This window comes from Diospyros lotus, chromosome 6, assembly GCF_014633365.1.
Source record: "Diospyros lotus cultivar Yz01 chromosome 6, ASM1463336v1, whole genome shotgun sequence".
Lineage (NCBI taxonomy): Eukaryota > Viridiplantae > Streptophyta > Magnoliopsida > Ericales > Ebenaceae > Diospyros > Diospyros lotus.
The window spans coordinates 28,592,096-28,614,594 of record NC_068343.1 but is presented as its reverse complement, the minus strand read 5'-3'; the positions used below and the strand labels follow the sequence as shown (position 1 = coordinate 28,614,594).

Sequence of the window (22,499 nt, the reverse complement as noted above, 5' to 3'; positions counted from 1 at the left end):
GTGGGAAAGTTTTAGACATAATATGGGATATAATGGCCTCACAAATATATGGTATTGGATACTTGGATAGAGATGCATGGAGGTTTATAATTCATGTAGCTGACCTCATCTAATGAGAGTAAGGATTGGGATTATTATTGCATCATGAGCATAATAATAGAGAAGAACTAAAAATATTGGAAAGGATAAAAAATCCAATATGAGGATGTATTCAATTTATAATAATGATAATTTTTTATATCATTATCAACTGCAGCTTATCCTAACCAAGTTAGCTTAGGTGGCGTGACATTCATAATGTTAATTTACTTTTAAAAGTCACATTGTCAATTCAAATCTATGTAAAAGAACAATGTGACAACTTTTATGTTGGATGCTATTCTTAACACAACCCTCTGGCCAGGGAATGATGTTATAAAATTTGAACACTATTGTTATATGGAAAAGTTTCATGAGATGGTGGTGAATGAGAACAATTGATATAGTCATGTTCTATTGCATAGTTGATGCTATGAATGCATTGCAACCGAACCTAATTTGGTTAGGATAAGGTACAGTTTGTGAAAGAACATATCATGTGATTTTATGCTTTTTCTGTTTATATCTTATAGTGTCATGTTATGTTTTATTTCTGTTGGCTGTTAGTTATATGTTGCTGTTTGTTATTTTTATATCTATGTAAGGCGGTTATGCTGTGCTTATATAAGCAGCCTTTCTTGCCAGATTCTGTTTAGGTTGTTCATTTTTGAATTTTCATTAAATCAGATGAGCCTGGTTCTCTCTCTACCTCAAACCTAGCTTGCCTCTGTTTCTCATTTCACATGGTATTAGAACCTATAGCATCTACTCCAATTTGTAGTGACTCTTCGGCAATTCAACCTCGTTCTTCCTCCTCTCTGTTCTCTTCGTTCCAAACTGACTTTGCTGCCATGGCTAAAGCTTTTAGCTACATTCCTATTCAACTCAATCCAAACAATTACATTTTCTCGGAAGTGCAAGTTTCTACAACTATTCGTGCATTTGATCTTTAGCAGTATATTAACAATACTCCTTTGCCAATTGTCATAGACCCAAGGTTTAATCTGGGTTTAAACGGGTAACTGGAAGAATCCAATTGATTTAGAACCAATAATTGACAGATTTGGGGAAGAAAATGAGAAGCAAGAGAGGGAGAAGTAGAAGAATAGAAGAGAGAGGAAGAAGAACGGGAGAGGAAGAATGGTAGAGAGAAGAAATTAGAATTTCAATTCCATAATTTTTTAGCATACCCCAACAAACCAATAGCAGTAGCCTTATATAGGCATTACAAGCTCAATAGTGGCCTAGCACATGCACCCCATGTGCTTCTAAAATATCTCATAACTATTATTATAATACTATTACTATATTTCCCTTTAATTACTACTCGGGTCATGACAATTCCCCCCTCCTTGAGAGAGTTCTCGTTCCTAAGAACTTACAACAATTTAGCCATTGCTCCTCAACCAATACCATATCTCTCTAGCTTGGTTGTTCTTTCTTTTATCATTCCCTTTCTAGGTTTCTTCTTCTTTATTCTTGGATACTCCTCAGCTGAAACAAAAATGATAATCAGTGCAATCAAAGCTGCATCTTCCTCCAAGGAGCGGCATACCATTTCCCGTGGGTTGGTGATAGCTACTAAATTAAGATAGCTTGTACCCATAAATTGAGGATCCAATATGATGCCAAATCCAGTCAATATATCCTTATCTGGTACCTTTATTGAATTTAGCTGCTTCTGGTCATAGGCAACAGCTGAAACTTGCAGTCCTTCAGCCTTCAATTGATGTTGCTCCTCAACCCCAAAATTTACAGCAACATTGTGGCACATTTTAGGATCAGTTCTACACACCTTCACAACATTGGAAGATATTTCAGCTACAAGTAGGCCATCTTCATAGCAGTTCTCATCATCAATATGATTTGTAGACTGATTCTCAACACAATTTTTAGCTTCTTTCTCTTGCAAAATTTGGCCTAAACTGATGTCTTTATAACCTCTCTTTACTTCTTCAGAATCATTAGTTATCCTTGACAAGTTTTTTTCAGTTCCAGCTAATGGTTCTTTAGTCCCAACATGATTTATCGCTTGTTTAATAACTGAATTTTCATCCACCTGAGGAGACAAATTTCCAACATTAAGCTTGGTAGCTTGCAGATCTCCATTATCAACTGATCCAGGCTTCTCATCTGGTTTAAAATCATCTGATAGCACATCATTTCGGTTTGATGGGGTAGAATTTTCACTGCAGTGTTCACCACGCTCTTGGTTCCGTCTTTCCTTCATTTCTGATTCATGCTCCAACTCTTCCATAAAATGATCAATGCTCCTTGCTTCCTTGTTTGCTCTTTCTGTCATCTTCTCCTCCTCTTCCTTCCTTTGTTCTTCGAACACAAATTCTTGGAATCGAGCACTATTAGCAGCTTGCTTGACAGTTTTGGGCTGAATTACCTTCACTAATCGACTTTCTGGTTTTAAGCCAATTAAGAAGCTTAAAACGAAATAATCCTCTATCAAATAGGAGTTATAATTGTGCATCAAGGCCTTCAGCTCTTCAAACCTCATTTTGTACTCCCTTACTGACCCATCTTGCTTGATTTTGTAGAATTCTTCCACCACATTAGACAAACATCGATCTCCAAACATCTCCCCTTGCAGCCTTTGGGTAGTTGCCTCTTTAGGTCTTCTCACTTCTTTTTCATATTCATTCCAATTAGATGAAGGAGGTGGTGATGAGAAAGAGGAAGCATACCTCTTAGTATTCTCTAGGATATTTGGAGTCAATTTCTTCATGGATGATTGACTTTGGCAGGTGAACATGTCCATGAGACCCTGTAGTTGATACCTTATTTCATCTAGAGACCCATTCACCCTTCTCTCAAAGCGCCCCAACCTTCTCTCCAAGTTTCCAAAAGGAGCATCCAATGTCATGACTGTTTAGTGGAGTTGCTGATTTTTTGCAGTTGTTTTCCTTGTTTACTAGCCTTCAATTTGATTTGGAAACCACAACCTAGGACTAATTGTTCAGCTACGATAATCCAACTCTATACCTTCGAATCGGAACTGAGAAATCATTTATCAACGCCCAAATCCCTTTGCTGAAATTAATTTCAGCATACAAAATCGAATTGGAATCGTATTTCTGCTTCATTCTCAATTGCATATGCCTCTTTGCCTTCTGAACTTTATCGTTCTTGCCACTGGATCACCATCGTAAGCCACCGCTAGAGATTAATTCCGCTAGAAACGTTCTAGCCTCAATTGCCTATTTTTGTAGTCGACCTAGCCTCAATCGCCTTCCAATTTCTCGTCCTACAGCGCCTGCTTTGAGCGATTGTGATGCACCTAATAAAATCCTCTGCTCTGAACCTATTATGCGTTCAATTTCGGTTCTGAAATCAGACGGGTTAACTACTAGTCTACTCACCACAACCTAGATTGATCAAGTAACTGATTTACATGCACACCCTCCAAAATGAAGTCGCTACCCACTGAAGTCGTTGCCTAATCACCCACAATTTACCACTGAAACATTGATCATGAAGTGATTTACAAGTAGTAACGTACCTCTGCTTCTCGTCTAATTCTAGTAACCCCCTTTTTGGATTGGCAAATCATAAACTCTCAATCGCCCAATTAGACAAGGAGAACTGTGTACCCCTGCCAACGTTGCCGTTTAGATGGAATTGCACCAGCAGAAGAAGATGAAGACTGGGATTTGCTTTGTCAGATTGCTTGAATGTGCTGGAGCGACCCAAATTATAATCACCGATTGTCTTTGCCTTTAAAAGTCAGATAGGATTGTTCAAAATTTCTGGGAAATAATAGCCTCACACCAGCCCAAGAGAATCGCATGCGCCACAATCAACAATTGCAATGGATAGCGGTAGCGAACCCCCCTTCCTTGTTCGACCCAATCTTGATCTAGTTGCCTCTATCTTGCTCGCCTACAGTACTTGCCATTCATGCTTTGATAAGAGCCGCCCAGTCACGCCTTTTTCTTTTAGCCTCGGTGTCGCCTCTCTAAAACGAGTTAGAACCTTCTTTCGATCAGATTGGGTCGTTCTCTAAGGCCATTGGTTTGTTTCACTAGTATGGGTTGGAGCTTCTGATCAAGATGGCAGTGCTTGATTGCCATCGGGTTGCTTCACTAGTTGGGATCGAAACTTTCGATCAGAGTCGCAACTCACTCGGCTATTAGAAACCCACTGAAATTGCTACCTTCAAACGAATCGGAACCACAACCAAGAATCGTTGGCTCTGATACCAATTTTTCATGGACCTAAGGTTTAATTTGGGTTTAAACGGGTAATCGGAAGAATCCGATTGATTTAGAACCAAGAATTAACAGATTTGGGGAAGAAAATGACAAGAAAGAGAGGGAGAAATAGAAGAACAGAAGAGAGAGGAAGAATGGTAGAAAGAAGAAATTAGAATTTCAATTCCATAATTTTTCAACATACCCCAACAAACCAATAGCAGTAGCCTTATATAGGCATTACAAGCTCAATAGCAGCCTAGCACATGCACCCCATGTGCTTCTAAAATATCTCCTAACTATTATTATAATATTATTACTATATTGCCCTTTAATTACTACTCGGCAATTCAGTGCAAATCATCTGTTGAGGTATGGTTGAGCCTTGGAAATCTTTATTCATGCCAGACCATTGCTAAATCCTATCAGTTAAAACAACAATTAACATTAGTCAAAAAGGAGTCTCCGTCAATCACTGATTATACAATAGGCCACACCCTTATCACTTAGTGAAAGGGACTTGCTTCTAGCAATCTTGAATGGTCTAGATCATGATTATGAGACTGTTGCAAGTCTTATCACTTATCAAATGGATGATATTGACTTGGAAAAGGTTCAATACCTGTTATTGATGCATGAGCAAAGGCTGAATTCTAAGAATTTGCCTCAGTCCTGACTTAATGTGCAGTCTTTTATGCCAAATGCAAATGTAGCTTTCTTTACAACACAAGGTGGTGGAAGTTTTAATGGTAGAGGGTACTATGACACAAAATAGAGGTGGATTTATTTCAAGAGGAAGAAGACGTAGAGGAAGACAATCAAACAGAAGGATCTAGTGTTAGCTCTACGGCAAGCCAGGGCACTTTGCTGACTGTTGTTATCATCAATATGACAAAAACTTTCAGAGAAATCAACTTTTTATGACTTGACAACCAACTTTTGGCAGATCAATGATGCTGTCGCAGTTTGATTTAAGAGCATTTGTAGCTTCCATTAGTAACTCTAATGAGTCCTACATGACTGACTTAGGCTCTATTCAAGGATCTTATCCTAATCACTTCAATTCTTATACTAATATTTCTTCGTCATCAATTCGAGGATAGCCTTTTGCTGATCCTTCTTGGTATGTTGATTCTAGAGCAACCAATCATATAACCTCTAACCTTAACCAACTGTCATTGCATCCTCCGTACAATGGCAGTGAAAGAGTTTCAGTTGGCAATGGTAAGAAACTCTCTATTCCAAACATTGGTCTTTGACATTTACGCACACAAACTAAACCTATCTCTGCCATCTCTTTACCAAGTGTTTTGCATGTTCCCAGTATAACTAAAAATCTACTCAATGTCTCTTAACTCACAAGAGATCATGATTTAGTTGTTGAATTTGACTCTCGATGTTGTTTGATGAAGGACAAGTCAGGCCAGGTGCTACTCAAAGGATGTCTCAAGGATGGACTTTATAGGCTGCATTCAGCACCACTTTCTGCTGTTTCCAACAATCCAATTCATCCTACTGCTTTTCATTCAGCTATTGACAGTACATTGACTTCATTTTGTAATGATTTTTTAGCTAATAAATGTACAAGACAGCATCCATTTACTCATGAACTGTCCTCTAGATCTTTAGTTTCTCCTTCAACTCAGTTGTATAAATGATGGCATGCTAAATTAGGCCATCCTTCTTTCAATGTACTGCATTTAGTATTGAATAAAATTCACATTCCTTGTGTTCAATCTATGTCTTCATTTTGTGATTCGTGTCATGTTGGAAAACTCCATCAGCTTGCATTTGTTGATTGTCCAATTACAGCAAAGTATCCTTTAGATCTAGCTTATTCAGATCTTTGGGGACCTTCACGTATTATGCCAGTTGAAGTTTTTTGTTACTACATGGTGATAGTTGATGCCTATACAAGGTTTACATGGCTGTACCAAATTGAAGCTTAAATCTGATGCCCTGTCTACATTCAGTACTTTTCATAAGCAAGCTGAAACTAAATTTTCAGCTAAACTTAAAGCCTTTCAATTAGACAATGCTCTAGGGGGTGATTCAAAGCCTTTGTGTCTTACCTTTTAAATAATGGGATACAACTCCGGTTTATTTGCCCTTATACACACCAACAAATTGGTGTTGTAGAGAGGAAACATTGTCATGTTACTAAAATGGGCCTCACCTTGTTGTCACATGCTAAAATGCCTCTCAAATTTTGGGCTGAAGCTTTTCAAATTGCAGTTTCCCTTATCATTTTGCTGCCCTCCGCTCCTCTCAAATTTCATACCCCTTTTGAGCTCGTACATCACAGTAAACCCAATTATCACAATTTGCAGCCCTTTGCCTGTGCCTGTTTTCCCTATATGAGGCCTTACAACAAACACAAGTTTGAGTTTCATTCTACTAAATGTAATCTTCATTGGGTATAATCCTATTCAAGCTGGGTTTAAGTGCCTACATCCATTTGGTCAAGTTTTTGTATCTCGGAATGTTCAATTCAATCCAGATGAATTTCCGTTTTCGGATTTGTTTTACAATTCTTCAAGTGTCTCTAAGTCAGAGTCAAAGGATTTTTCCACGCCATGCCATCAGCCACAATTTTCTTTCAAACGGTCACCAACTTCAGTAGCACCTACTGGTCTTCCCTCCTTTTCAACAAGACATCCAGTTTCTACTTCTTCTATACACTCATCTTCACCTATTGATTCATCCCCTGCTAGTATACCTGTCTCACGACCTACTAGACCTCCTATTATTCGTGCTCCCTCAATTCATCCATTGCAAACTCCGTCCAAGACCAGGCAGCTCTTGCATACTTCTCCTCTTACCTTAGTGGGATCCCTAGAGCCTACCTTAGTTCGTGAGGCCTTGTTAGATTCACATTGGGTTTAAGCTATGCAGGATGGATTTGTAGCCTTGGAACATAACCATACTTGGGAGCTAGTTCTATTTTCCAAAGATATGAACTTAATTGGCTGCAAATGGATGTTTTGAGTTAAATATAAACCTGATGGCTGAATCCTTAAACTAAGGCTTGACTAGTTGCAAAGGGTTTTCATCAAACCCCAAGGATTGATTTTGGTGAGACTTTCAATCCAATGATAAAAGCTCCAACAATTAGGGTGTTATTTACTCTAGTTGTCACCTTTGGATGGGGTATTCAACAAGTTGACGTGAATAATGCTTTTTTGAACGGTGATTTGATTGCATCGGTGTTTATGATGAAGGTAGAGGGGTTTATTCATCCACAGTATCCTAATCATGTTTGCAAGCTTCAGAAGTCTTTATATGGCTTAAAATAAGCACCTCATGCTTGGTATACCAAACTGAAATCTGTTTTATAGTCATGGGGATTTATTAGAGCCATTTTTTATGCCTCATTATTCATCAAGCGGACATCACAGTTTGTCTTGTTGTTTTAGTCTATGTGGATGACATCTTGATCACAGGGTCTGATAATGGTACTCTTAGGGGCTTTATCAAGGATTTGGATACTAATTTTTCTCTAAAAACACTTGACTTACTTAATTATTTTCTTGGTTTTGAGGCTCATAGAAATTTTAAAGGAATTTATCTCACGGAGTCCAAATATACTCTAGACTTGTTGAATAGTGAAATTATGGTCGACTGTAAACCCTGTGATACACCCATGAATTTAGTCGTTCATTTAATTGATGAAGGCGATTGTTTTACTCATCCATCTCCATACAGAACAATTATTGGGTCACTACAATATTTGATTTATACCTGACCTTATATCTCATTTGCAGTGAATAAACTTAGCCAATTCCTATCCTCTTCTAAGCAGCGACACTAGCTGGCCTGCAAGAGACTCCTCAAATATCTTAAATGTACTATCGGATTAGGCTTATTCTTTGCTCCAGCTTCTACTGACCTTCCTTTCGTGGTTTATCCAGACTCTGACCATACTGGTTGTCGAGCCACTAGACGCTCCACAAGTGGGGTTTGTGTTTGTCTTGGAAATAACTTGATTGTGTAGAGTTCTTGGAAGCAACATGTTGTTGCCCGATCAGTAGGGAAAATTAAATATCGAGCCATTACTCAAGGGGTGACTGAACTACTATGGTTAGACTCTCTCTTTACGGAGTTGGACTATAAAAGTGAGCACACACTTATAGAATGGACTGATAACATGGCTGCCAAGAGTATGTCAGAGAATCTAGTGTTTCATTCTCGCACAAAACATATTGAATTGGATGTTCATTTTGTGCTAGAAAAAGTGGAGAACGGATAAGTAGAGGTTCGCTACATTCCTACAGCTAGTTAGCTTGTTGATTTGTTTACTAAGAGTTTACCTAAGGGCAGATTTCAATGGCTATGTGACAAGATTTGTTTGCAGAAGTCACTTACTCAAACAGCAATCACTAATGGATTAGTCAAGGAAAACTCAAGGAGAAGGGAGTCCAATTTTTGGGGGAAATGTGAGAGAACATATCACATGATTTTATGTTGTTTTTGTTTTTATCTTATAGTGTCACATGTTATGTTTTATTTCTGTTAGTTGTTAGTTATATGTTGCTGTTTGTTATTTTTATATCTATGTAAGGCGGTTATACTGTGTCTATATAAATAGCCTTTCTTGCCAGATTCTATTTAGGTTGTTCATTTCTGAATTTTCTTTGAATTAGACAAGCCTCGTTTTCTCTCTACCTAAGACCCTAGCTTGCCTCTGTAATTATGCCCAATTTTTTTTGTTTTCTATTATTTACCAAAAACATATTTTTTTTCCTATGGCTTTCTCCTTAATATTCTTTAATATTTACCAAAACTCATTGTGAATTTACTAAATTATTCAATCTTTTTATTTGTATTTCTTCTCTCTCTCTCTCTCTCTTTTCTGGCTTTGTGTTGCTTTATTGCGCCTATTAACTAGTTTGTGTTGCTATATTGTTCTAGTTAATTTTTTACATCTGTCTAATTGTCTCTTTATTTGTTGAGAAGGACTTGGACATAATAGTGAATGGAAACAAAGAGGAGCATTTTTCATTCTAGTTAATTTTTTACATCTGTCTAATTGTCTCTTTATTTGTTGAGAAGGACTTGGACATACTAGAGAATGGAAACAAAGAGGAGCATTTTTCCTGGTCTGCCAGCAAAGGTGAGCTCTTTTCTCTTGTTTGTGGAAGAAGTATCACATATGCCCTTAAGGCAATGAAATGCTTAAATTTTGTAACTCATAATGAACGGTTTCAGGCCCTGCTACTGATGACATGGTTGTTAATGAGGGTACTTGTGATAAATTCAAAGGAGTTGATGGCATGAGTAATATTGTTGATGATGAACCTGAAATTTTTTCTGATATTGATGATACTGAGGTATGAATCCAAATCCTTTAAAATAATTTTTCTTAAATTTTTTTCTTTGTTTTTTTGATGTGTTGGCGGTGATTAGATCTTGTGTCTACTAGTTGTCCTATTGGGCTATGTTACATGTACGTGGACTATAAGGCATTGTACCAGTGTCAACATGGGAAGACACTGGTGTTGGTACAAAATATGCATTAGAGCCAGCATCACTCCAATCAGCACACCTGGTTCCACTCAATTTATCTCAATAGAAAAACACAGATCTCTGTTCTGCGAACCAAGATGTCGGTTTGTACAAGCCAGATCTGAGTTGTGACGTGAGAACTATACTTACCTGGTTTGTGCCCAGTGTTGGCTTTGATCGCAATATCCTTGCTCTGAACAAGTTCTTGGCCTTCAATGAACATGTTTGGTGGTGCTTCCTGGTGATTACCTTTGATAGCAAGATCTTCTCGACAAGCTTATTAGCTTTAAGCAACTACCACCTCTAGTCTCATTCTCGAAACTCTTAACTCATCTCTAATGTCATGAACATAAGAAGGAAATAAGTTACAAATAACTAATAAATCATCTTTCTTATTGCAGATAGAGTGGACTTTCATTTGGGCTTTTAAAGACAATGAAGCTGAACAGAAAAAAAAAATATTTTTATGATTTAGAAGAGAATATATGTAACTTTTATAATTAAAAAAATATTAATCCACTACAATTTAAATTTCAAATATAAAATGAATTCAAATTTTAAATATACACATAATAGTTATCAATTAATGAATCCTAATTAATCCATAACCTTAATTTTTAGTTATAGAGCTAAACAAGTGTAGGGGTGGGTTAGCGAGATTTATTGTTCTTTATGTCACATTCCTGTATCGTGTCTTATGTTCGGATGCATATTCCATATCCTGAAATTCATGAAATTGACTAGTCTGATCTCTGGATACATACCAATATTTGACACTTGTACCCAAGTCTATGTAACATAGCTCTTGGGTATATACAATCAATTTAAGGGTGCTATGAATTGTTGAAATCTTTTCCCATAATCTAATTATGAAATTAAAGAAATATAGTTTTCACACTGCTCCTATTTTGTTTTTTGTGATCATGTGATTTTAATTTATATGATGATTTCCTAGATGAAGATGACTGCTTTATTGTCGCATTGTGTGCTTTCAGCCAAGTGCATATAGTGGTTCTTTGTTCATTAGTAGTTTGTTGTTTGGTTGTTGCAGGTTGATAGCTACCTTCTCAATGAGCAGGAGAAACAATACAAAAAGACATTATGGGAAATATTGAACAAGGAGTTTGTGGAGGTGATCTAATTGCGTATTGCAATTGATTATTGACTATTGTCGTAGCGTGAATACAAGTGGGCACTTTATATTATTTATTAACCATTTTAGAGGGTATTTTTTTGACTCATAATGAGTAAGCTTCCATAAGAAGCCTTATTGCTAATTTACGTAAAAAACAACTATAATGAAATAGTTATTAATTTCCATATGTTGCACCAAAACCCTTAAATCTGGCAGGCATCTGTCATGAGTCCTAGTCGTTTTCAATATACTATTATGCCTATTGTGTTTGGTGGGTGTAGCCTATCTGGACCGAATGTAACGTGTGCAAGAACTATTTTTTTTTTCCTCGACTGTGACCAGGAGCAAGACGCTAAGGAAGCAGCTGCCAAGAAAGCTTATGAGGCAAATTTTCACAACTATCCAGAGAAAATACAAGCTGCTCAGGAGCTTGCTGCAGCTGCAGCTGCAGCTGTGGCAAAATCTAGAAAGGTAATTTCTCTCTGTTTTCACGGCATTATTATAACTCCCTGTTAATTTGTTACAGGCTTCTTGATGTTTGTGTGAAGCTTTACTAGTTTTGCATTTGTACTTCAAAATTTTCTTATTCTAATAGACTGCTTGACTTGGTTTACATTTTCTTTAGACTTAAATGTGGTTTTTGGGAACTGGCCTTAGTGGGGTGGTAAGGTTCTTTTGTGTCCCAGAGGATTCCCGTCCTAAATGCCTTACCTGGGATGTGCTGCCTACCACAGCCCTTGGATTGTCTTGTCGCACAAATCTTGAATACCCTTCCATGGCTTGTATTTGGTGTACTTTGTAACTTATTCAGTACTTTCATTAAAGTGAGTCATGAATCATCATTAAGTGCACTTTATCCTGACCAAGTTAAGGCTGTGACGCAACATTTATGATGCCAGTTAACTTATAAAAGTGACGTGGACAATACAAATCCTTGCAAAAGTACAAGTGAAAAATTTTATGCCAGATGGCCTTCCTCAGGTTGCCATAAAGTCGTGTATGCATAATGTTGCCATAATAATGTACTTACCTCACTCCAAGCCTCAACTCTTCAGGTCTTCTAGGAACACGTTCTCCACATTCTCCCTTTCTTGGTTTCCCTCACTTTCGCTTTCTTTTTTCTAGCACTCCTCCCACTTTCTCACCTTATACTATAGAGCTTCTCAATCTACAAGTTATGTTGGAGTAAGTGCCTAAAGGGCCTATTTTGTAAGCAAATCAAGGTGATTGACCAGTTGGTGAAGCAACTTGCTAACTATCCATGCCATTTTCAGCCACCTACTCCTATTTTGGTGTTACTCTTCCTTCTTCAATGTGATTAGGGTTTCAGGAAAGAAAAGAAAGAAACAAATGCAAGAGAGAGTTTCTGAATAATGCCTCGATTAATTGATTAATGAATAATAGGACAACTCAATTATTTATATGAGCCTGTCCTCTTACAACTAGACAACCGCTTCTTCTACTCACAACAGAATAACCATCTGACTAACTACTGAACAAATACATCATCATAACAGAATGTAACATAACACATTAACATAACATAGCAGCTATCGTATAGCAATACATCGAAGGTATTAGCACTATGAGCATTTGTTTTCTCTAACATTCCCCCCTCAGTTTGGACCCCCTGGTAGTGGTAGAACTTGATAGCTTAGTCTTATCTGAATTTGAGGAGGTTGTCACATGAGGATAAGTAGGAGAAATAGGAGAAAACTTGAGTCCAAGCTTGTCACATAGAAAAGAGAATCTATCCCTTGGTAGCCCTTTTGTAAAGATGTTAGCCATTTGATGTAGTGTAGGGACATACCGAATCTCAACTTCTTCGTTCTCCACTACGATTAGATTGTCCAAATCCTTGATTTTGAGTAGAAACTCCAGAAGCTCTTTGAAAATTTTTGTCAAATTGATAGTAACACTTGTCGACAATATGGCCTGGTTTACCACACAATTGGCAATACCCTCTTCTTCCAGATTGGCCTCGACCTTTGCCTCCTCTATTCATAAATCCTCCACCACGAAACACAAAACCTCCTCTATTACTATTAACATTACCACTACCAAGTCTAGGCCTGTACGATGCAACATTTACATTCATAGGTGTTGTGAAAACCAAATCAAAATTTACAGATGAAAGAAAAGAAAGAACAAATGCAAGAGAGATTTTCTGAATAATGTCTCGATCAATTGATTAATGAATAATAGAACAGCTTAGTTATTTATGTGAGCCTATCCTCTTATAACTGAACAACTGCCTCTTCTACTTACAACAGAATAACTATCTAACTAACTACTGAACAAATACATAACACATCAACATAACATAGCAGCTATCGTATGGCAATACAGCGAAGCTATCAGCCCTATGAGCCTTTGTTTTCTCTAACATTCAATGCTTAACACCTTGCTTCAGCTCACCATGCTAAGACACCTTTTTCCAAAATACTACAGAATTCTCACAACCTTGTGGATCCTTAATTCCAACTTCTATAATTCTCAATCAAAATAGTAAGAGTTACATATTTATGAACCTCTTATGAAGCCTAGTCAAAAATGATGAAGGTTGCTTGTTGTAATCCTTTAGTGTTAATGTCCACTACTTGATTGTTTCCACAAACAAGTCGAATGAGTTAACATATCCAAAAATATGATTTTTTTTTTAAATTTAAAACGATCACCAAAAAAATTTTACAAAATAAAACTTTTACAGAATTTATTCCCACACTAAAAATCTCGATCACATCACTCCGTGACTTTTGTCAGGAAAAGAGTGAAAGAAAGAAATATAGAACACATGTATTTTTCAAAAAATGGTCTAAATGCAAATACAGTTTATGCTTTGGAAGGAAAAACATAAACTGCAAATGCAATTTATGTTCCTTTTTTTTTTTTTTTCGTGCATACAAAGGATTAACTACAATGTGGTTATGCCTTTTTTTTTTTTTCAAAAAACCATGCTTGTGTTTTAACAAAAATTGTTGCGTGGAATGAGTGACACGGGGAGAGTTTTAGTGAGAATAATTTTAGTTTGAGTTTTATTTTGTAATTTTTCTGTAAATAGTTTTAAATTAAAAAAAAATTCTCGAAAACGCAACAATATAATCCCCCAAATTTAAGCTGAATGTCAACCTTTTACTTGAGTGCAGCTACTTCAACGGTCCCCTCTGGTGGCTCCATCTCTTCAATCCTTCTAACTGTTGATCCATTCAGTCTGCTATTCGTTGACTTTCACCCCTACCCATAAACAATCATTACCAAAGTGAACTTAAGCTACTCTGTCACCTCTACACAAAACCATTCTCTTTTCATGTCCCCAAGCACAATGCCACATGTTTATCCGTGACTCTCATGTACAGACCATGGAAATGTCTTTCATCTGGTATGAATGTCTTCTCAAAAGCAGCTCCAATTTCATGCACTAGACCTTATATGGAGTTATTGAACCTCAGCCTGTTTAAAATACCTGAAGATTATCATATATATATATTTTGGCTAAGTAATACCTGGGGATTATCATGTTCACTGTATATGTTCCTCTTGTTTATCCTATTTGTTTATGTAACAGTATTTCCAATATTTTAAGTGGCTGTTCTGCAGAAGCCTGGCCTATTTGGTTGTTATTATGGTTTTGAGGTAGGTTTTACAATTATCATTTGGATATTTCTGGCTGGTTATAATACAGTGTTTATTATGTCTTATTCGACTTCTTAGTACTTTTTTATATTTTGACTCTGGTAGTTGTTACTCTTTAAATATATTTAGTATGTGCCTGACATTAAAGTCTTTAGATTCTTACTGTTTGTTACGTTCCTCCTACACCAACTTGTCAACTGTGTTTTCCCTCCTTGTTCTAGACATATCATCTGTCTTTTGGACTTGGCTGTTATCTGTTGTTTAATCTATTTCCTACACATCTTGTTTTGCAGGAGCAACAACAGAAACGAGCTGCAGAAGCCAGGAATTTGGGTCCTGCTCAAACTGCTGCGGAAGCCACCCTCAAAATGTTAACTAGGAAGGTACATTAATTCTATAAATAGTTGAGGACTTAGGACTGACTTAAAAAATTAATGCAATTCCAAAACTGTTATTAAGGATCAGATTCTCACAGAGTGAGCAGCAGGTGCTGCATGGTGCTAAAACAGTAACTAGTCTAAATTAATAGATTGTGAATGGAACGGGGTGCTAGATATGAAAAAAGTAAACCAATAATGGAGTAGTATCAAAGAGAGACACCTTAAAAGGGGTCTCCTCTCCTATCTATATCTAAATGACATAAAAAAGCACATATTGTTGGCACATCAAGACACATGTTAAATGGCATGCCGAACGGATTAAACATGTTAACTAAGTGTTAAATATGCTGTGTGCAATGTTTAATGATGGTGCTTAGTTATAGTAGGGCATATTTTCTTTAAGTTGGAATGGAATGCGTAATTCTTGTGTGTTTTGAGAACTGTGGATGTTGATTATGATATTTTACTCTTGTGTTTAGTTTTGATGATCTTGTGTTTAGTTTTGATGATGAAAAATTTCAAATGTATTTTTTTCTCAATCAAAGCATATGGTTTGGAAACAAAAATCAATTTCAAAGTGCTTTGATCTATGATCTTTTATATTAGTTGGAGATTAGCATAAACAAGTTTTACGATCTAAAAAGAATCTCCTTGAAATCGTTGGTCAAAACAATTCTAAGGCAAAAGACCAACTAGAACATGTTTTTGAAAGTGTGTTCATTTTAGAAAACTATCTCTTGGTATTTTGATATCTAATATCTCTTGGAAATGAAATGGTTTTGATAAATGTCTATATGAATGGTTTTTGATAAATGTCTATATGAAAATCAATTTCTACTATGTGGATTATATGAATGAGAAAATGAATTTTTAGTATATAAGCTTTGAAGCAAGATATGAAAACTTATAGAAGAAATATTGAGTATGGTTGAGAGTGATTTGAAAAACTTGCTTGTTGAGAGTGATTTGTTTCAAAATATACTTTTGATAATCTCAACTTGCTTTCAAGATAATCAAAATGAGGTTTTAAAAGAATCGAATAAGGATGTATTGAAAATTCAAGTTTTTCTAAAGAATAGTCGACTATCAGGTTCATTCTGTTGACTATGCTTCAAAATAGTCGACTATTTTTGATGTTCTGTCGACTATTTAAGCATCTGTCGACTATTTTAGCATCTGTCGACTATCGAGTAAAAATAGTCGACTATGCCTTTTGATCTGTCGACTATTTTTGTTCATAAGTTCCAAAAATTTCTTCATATCTCAGCATCTGTCGACTATTGGAATGTGTCTGTCGACTATTGAAATTTTGTGTTATAAAATAGTCGACTATTCATTTTGTCTGTCGACTATTTCTTGCTTTAGTTGTAAAAATAGTCAACTATATATTTCTTCTGTCGACTATTTCTTTTTGCAGAAAGTTCCAACGGCTATTTTTTCAAATCCCAACGGCTCCAAACGGCTATATTTCTCTTCAACTTCGTGGGACACTTATATATACATGTCATAGATGATCAAGAGGAGACTAATGGACGGAAACGAGATGATCTAGAATTTGGAAATCATTTTATTTGAGCTTACAGTGTTCTCTGTGCTTTCAATTTTATATTTTTCTATGCAAGGCTTCGTTCTATCATTGTAAATCTATTCTTAAGCCTAGTTTTCATTGTGAGAGAACTTGTGACTAAGAGTGTTAACTCTTAGCTTCTCTCTTTCATTTGTATCGTTGTTATTTTCCTAGCTTGTGTAGCTAGAGGGCCCATTTGAGTGGGAGGTTGTAATTCCTAGTCTTGGACTAGAGGACCTACTTGGTTTAAGTAGGGGGTCTTAGTGGATGGTTTGAAAAATCCTTAGTGAGGAGCTAAGGTAGTGGATTAGGCTTGGGTTAAGCCGAACCACTATAAATCATTTGTGTTCTTCTCTTGTGCTTGTGGTTTTATTTCATTTATTATTTCAAGCAATTCAATAATCCCCACTTGCATCGAATTTTCCATCAAAAGGATTTCAAAGTTTTAAATCAAGTTTTTAAAATCACCAATTCACCCCCCCTCTTGGTGTGTGCCATAGAACCTACCTGTTCTAACAATTGGTATCAGAGCCTAACTCCCTGTTTCAAGGTTTAACAACCTAAGGAGAGATCCATGGCTCTTAAGGAAGGTTATTCTACAAATGTGGCACCGTACTTTGATGGTTCTTATTATGATTTTTGAAGAAAAAGGATTTGTATTTACTTGCAATCTATTGATTTTAATTTGTGGTATATTGTAGAAAAAGGATTTGTTTCAAAACCAAAATCCGTTTGGAGTGAAGATGATAAAAATAGTTTTGTTTTAAATATCAAAGCTATGAAAATTTTGCATCAAGCTTTACTGGAAAATGTTTATGCAAAAATTTCTAAGTGCTCTAGTGCTAAAGAGATATTGAGTACTCTTGATTCATTATATCTCTCTGACAAGTCTTGTGAGCATGTTGATGAAAATTTACAGGTTAAAAATTTATTGAATCATCAACAAATAGAGGAGAAAGAAAGTTCCCATACCTCTAGTGAAGAAAGCTCAAACACGTGCCTCATGGTAAATGAAGAAGAGGAGGTAACCTCTACTTCTACTGTCAATTTTAATGATTGTAATGATATTGAAAATGATCATGAGTCTAGTTCTTCGTATGCTTATGTTGATGATAGTGAGAATGATTTTTCAAATGAAGAGTTATTGAATGCTTTGAATGATTTATATGAAAATTTTGAAAATCTATGTTTGAAAAATAAAACTGTTAAAAAGAAATTAGATTTACTGTCAAAAGAATTGGAAGTTTTAAAATCTAAGAATGAATATTTGATTACTTCCAATAAAGAATTTTTAAAGGAAAAATTTTTGGAAGAATTTGAATTGAAATCCTCGAACAGTGCATTAAATGAGAAATCCATTTTAAAAGAGGAGATTTCAAATTCTTATGATCATGAAATAGGTGTTCAAAATTTTATTAGTCAAAGAGCTAATGTCAAAAGCTCACCTTCACACACCTCTCATGATATTAAATGTTTTTATTGTTGCAAGAAAGGCCACATTGCATTTTGTTTTCCTTTTAAAAGGAAATCAACTAGTGGTCCTAATTTGAAATGGATTCCTAAGGGAACTAAGGTGTCTACTGTTTCCAATATTAAACCCTAAGGATCCAAGTATGTTTTGAAACCTAAAAATGATCATTTTAAGAGGAATGTGCATAAGGATAAAAGGAAAATGAATTTCAAACGAAAACCCTTTGCTACACATCCTAGTCTTTGGTATCATTTTGAACATAAAGGTTTCATAACAAAACATCCACATAAGCTAAAACAAGTTTGGGTTCCTAAGGAGGAGCTCTATGCTAACATGGGTGAACCCAAGGTGGTTTGGGCACCAAAAGCTTGTGGATAGTGTTTATGTAGGTTGCTTGACATCCAAATGAACTTTAAAGAGAAATCTTTATGGATGGATCAAGCATGAAGGAAGGAGGAAGTGGACAAGAAGATCACTCCTCATTTTGCCAACCAAGTGTAAGAAAGATTTTATTAATCAAAATCTTGGTGGTATGCTTCTATCCCTTAACTCCCTATGCTTATTAGTTCTTGATAAAAATGAATGATATGCTTGCACTCTATTATGTTTTGATATGTGCATTGAGTGAGGGAAGAACGAAGTTTGTTGATATATGCTAGAAATACTTTCTTGATAAATGCTCCTATGCATAACCTAGCTAGCATAAGTCAATTATGTGATAAAGATATGAAGTATGCTTTAATGATAATTCATGTGAAAATATCTTGTCACAAATAAAATAAAGATCATAGAAAATAGGATAGAATTTGTGCATAGACTTATTCTTGTCTAGTATAAGAGAAATGTCCAGTATAATCCATATCTCAAATATTTATCTATGGCATAATAGACTAAGTCATGCAAATATGAATATGCTCCTATAATCTATCCAAACATGATCTTGTTGAGAAATTGCCTAAAGCTTAAATATGAAAAATATTTGTGAGGCATCCATGAAAGGCTAACAAATAAGTATATCATTTAAGCCTTCAAAACTTGGCTATGTCATAAAAGACTAGGTCATGTGAGCATGAATGTTGTTGACTATCTATCCAACATGATCTTGTTGAAGAATTGCCCAAGCTCAAATATTGAAAAGACCACATTTGTGGTATAGGTATGAAAGGCAAACAACTAAGTGTAATTCTTAAACCTTCAAATGAAGTCTCAACCTCTTAGTCTCCAAACCTACTTCGTTTAGATCTTTTTAGACCTAATGAGAACCCAAACCATAGATAGAAAACCTTATGCTCTTGTCATTGTAGATGACTTGTCTAGATTTACTTGCTAATGTTTCTTGCATATAAAAGTGATATTTAGGTCATTTGAAATATTTTCAAGAGACAAAAATATATGTATTTCAGAAATTAAAAGCAATCGTGGGGAAAATTTTGAAATGAGCAATTCAAACACTATTGTGAAGAAAAATGATATTGGTCATATTTTTCTAGTGCTAGAACAAAATGAGGTAGTTGAAAAGAAAGATAGATCTTTACAATAAATGGCTAGAATTGTGCTATGTGATAAAATTCCTTTTTAGTCTAAGCCATTAACACCTCATGCTATATGTTGAATAGGATTTCTATAAAGCCTATCTTAAAGAAAACCCCTATGAGTTATAAACCAAATATTTCATATTTTCATATTTTTGGTAGTACATGTTTTATCCTTAACAATGGTAAAAACTCTTTAGGAAAGATTTGATGTTTAGAGTGATGAAAGAATTTTCTTAAGATATTCTACTCAAAGTAAAGCATATAGAGTATTTAATTATAGAACTCTAACTGTAGAAGAATCTTTTCTAGTTATAGTTGATGAAGTGAGATAGTGTTAAAGATTCAATTCCTAGTGAAGATTGTGATTTAATGTTAATGTTTAATGAAGAAAACATAGTCCATGAAAAGAAAGAACAATCATTTTCAAAAGGAAAAATTTGTAGAGAAATGACATTATTGGAGATCCTTCCAAAGGTATTAGGACAAGGGCATCCATTATAAATGAATGAAAAGTTGCAACCTTCTTATCTCAAATAGAAATATCATAAACAAAAACTTTATTTTGAAACCTCTTTGTTTATATTTCAAAACTTGTCTCTCTGTATTTCAAATCTAAGTTTATTACTTGCAAAAAGGGATTGTCTTTATACGGTTGATACCTCATCGTGCCATTTCAAGGTCTTGAGGTTTAACAAAGCCGTGGCCTTCACCGGTGACATTCCTTCATTTGAAAAAGATTTAAAAAAAAAAATTATTATTATTCTTTTCAAATTTTCCACCCTCTTATAAAAATTCTTATTTCCATTCTCAAACCAAATGGGTGTTTAGAAAAGGCTAGATTAGTATCTTAAGAGTTTAGTCAAGAAAAAGGGGAAGATCATGATGAAACCTATGCTCCCATAGCAAGACTAGAATCCATAAGAATGTTGTTGGCATTGCATGCCACAAATCTTTTAAGCTACATAAAGAATGTCAAGAGTGCATCTTTAAATGGTTATAAATGAGAAAATGTGTTGCTTTATTTCTCAAATAGAACCCAAAAATATTAAGGAAGCTCTAATGGATGAAAATTGGTTTATGGCTATGCAAGAAGGGCTAAATAAATTTGAAAGAAGTGGTGTATGCAATTGGTTCCAAGACCTAAAGATCACCCAATCATAGTAACCAAAAGGGTCTTATAAACAAAATTAGAATTGAATCTAGATTAGTAGCTAAAGGGTACAATCAAGAAAAATGAATTAAGTATAATGAGTCTTATGCCCTCATAACTAAGTTAGAAGCATTGAGAATATCATTGGCATGTGCATGTCATAAGAAGTTTAAGATATTTCAAATGAATATTGAAAGTGCATTTTTGAATGGTTAAAAATGAGGAAGTATATGTAGATAAATTCTCTTGGTTTTGAGAATTCTCAATGAAAGGATCATATGTTCAAATTTTCAAAGGAAGTATATTGTTTAAAACAAGCCCTAAGTCATGATATGAAAGTCCTAGCAAGTTTATTCTAGAGGAAAATCTAAAAGAGGACAAATAGATAAAACATTGTTTCTAAGCCTGATAATAAGGACATTTTATGAATTTACAAATGATTTATGCAGCATCTTCAAATAAATCCCTATGGAATCAAAGTTGCCAATCTAATGCAAAGGGAACTTGAGATAAGTATAGTATAAAGAAGATGAAGGGATCCTTATGTCTAAGCAAACATTATATCTTCTTAAGAAATTTAATATTTTCGAAAAGCTGCATCTCAAAAGAATAGTACATCAAGCCTAGACAATTATGAGAAATGCCAAATGGTGGAAAATGAGCTATATAGAAATATGATTGGACTTTTACTACATTTGATAGCAACTAGGACGAACATCATGTTTAGTGTTTGCCTATGTGCTAGACTTTAATCCAATCCTAAGAAATCCCATTTTGGAGGCAAAATAGCTAAAAAGAACACTAGTGATCCATATCAAGTTTTAAGAAAATTCCTAGTGTCTTTGTTTAGAAGAAAGTGAATTTCCATTTTATTCTCTTTCACTAAAAGTGAATATGTAGTTGCTCAAATCTTATGGATGGAACAAAAAGACTATGGCATAAATCCCCACAATATTCCAAATCAAATGTGCCAATACAAATGCTATAGCCCTAGCAAAAATTCAAGGAATCTTGCTTAAAAAGAAAATATCAATTGGTATCATGTCCAAATCTATTGGAAATCATTTTCTAGATAAATCCCTATCAATCCTTGAGTTCTAGTGATTTTATTTGAAGAAGTTTCGAAACATCATATCATTCTATTTCGAAACCTTTGATTCAAAGAAGTTTAGATCCTTCATGTCTTTCAAATCTATCATTGGTTAAATCAAAGGGCTTCGCCGCCAATTTCTTAGATCTCAAAAAATTGATAAATGATATATTCTTGATGGCATATAGTATTCATGTCTTGAATCATTTATAATGCTATTTTTCTGGTATGAAATAGCTTGATTATCTTTGTGTGACAAATGAATACTTGAGTATAAAATCACGCTTTATTTGCTAAAGGATCATCTTGCTTCTTGAAGTTATCTATATGTAATGATCCTATGTGATTACAAGTATGGCTAATATTATCAAAAGACAAATGTATGTTCTTAAAGCCTATCCTTAATATGTCTTGCATTAAATTTGCCATAACTTGTTTAGATTTATGTTTTTGGATGACCACTTATTCTTTGAATATATATGTGAGTGCATGTGGTTCATTCCTCAAATTTATGATCATTGTTATATTTTACTCCTGTGAAAATCATTTGAATTGAGACAAATTACTATTCTATTTTTATATGAAAAATGTCTTTATATCTTAAAACCTCCCGTATAAGTTTAAGGGGGAGTCTTTTTCAAAGAGAGTCTTTCTATTTGCTTGAAATGATTTATTTCACTCCTATATTTATCATTTAATGTATATGCCTCTTATATGACGAATGGCTATGCATTTGATCTAGTGCTTTGATTG

The 22,499-nt window shown here is 35.0% G+C and overlaps 1 protein-coding gene across 1 annotated transcript in view; it reads left to right on the top strand.

The window, feature by feature from the left end:
- The window catches only part of LOC127804451 (transcription factor IIIB 60 kDa subunit-like), a 158,805-nt gene that overhangs the window by 91,330 nt on the left and 44,976 nt on the right, over positions 1 to 22,499 (top strand). The window contains 7 exon segments of the mRNA XM_052341316.1: positions 5,693 to 5,819; positions 8,159 to 8,238; positions 9,333 to 9,393; positions 9,489 to 9,610; positions 10,837 to 10,917; positions 11,263 to 11,391; positions 14,847 to 14,936. Coding sequence (XP_052197276.1) covers positions 5,693 to 5,819; positions 8,159 to 8,238; positions 9,333 to 9,393; positions 9,489 to 9,610; positions 10,837 to 10,917; positions 11,263 to 11,391; positions 14,847 to 14,936 — 690 coding nt within the window.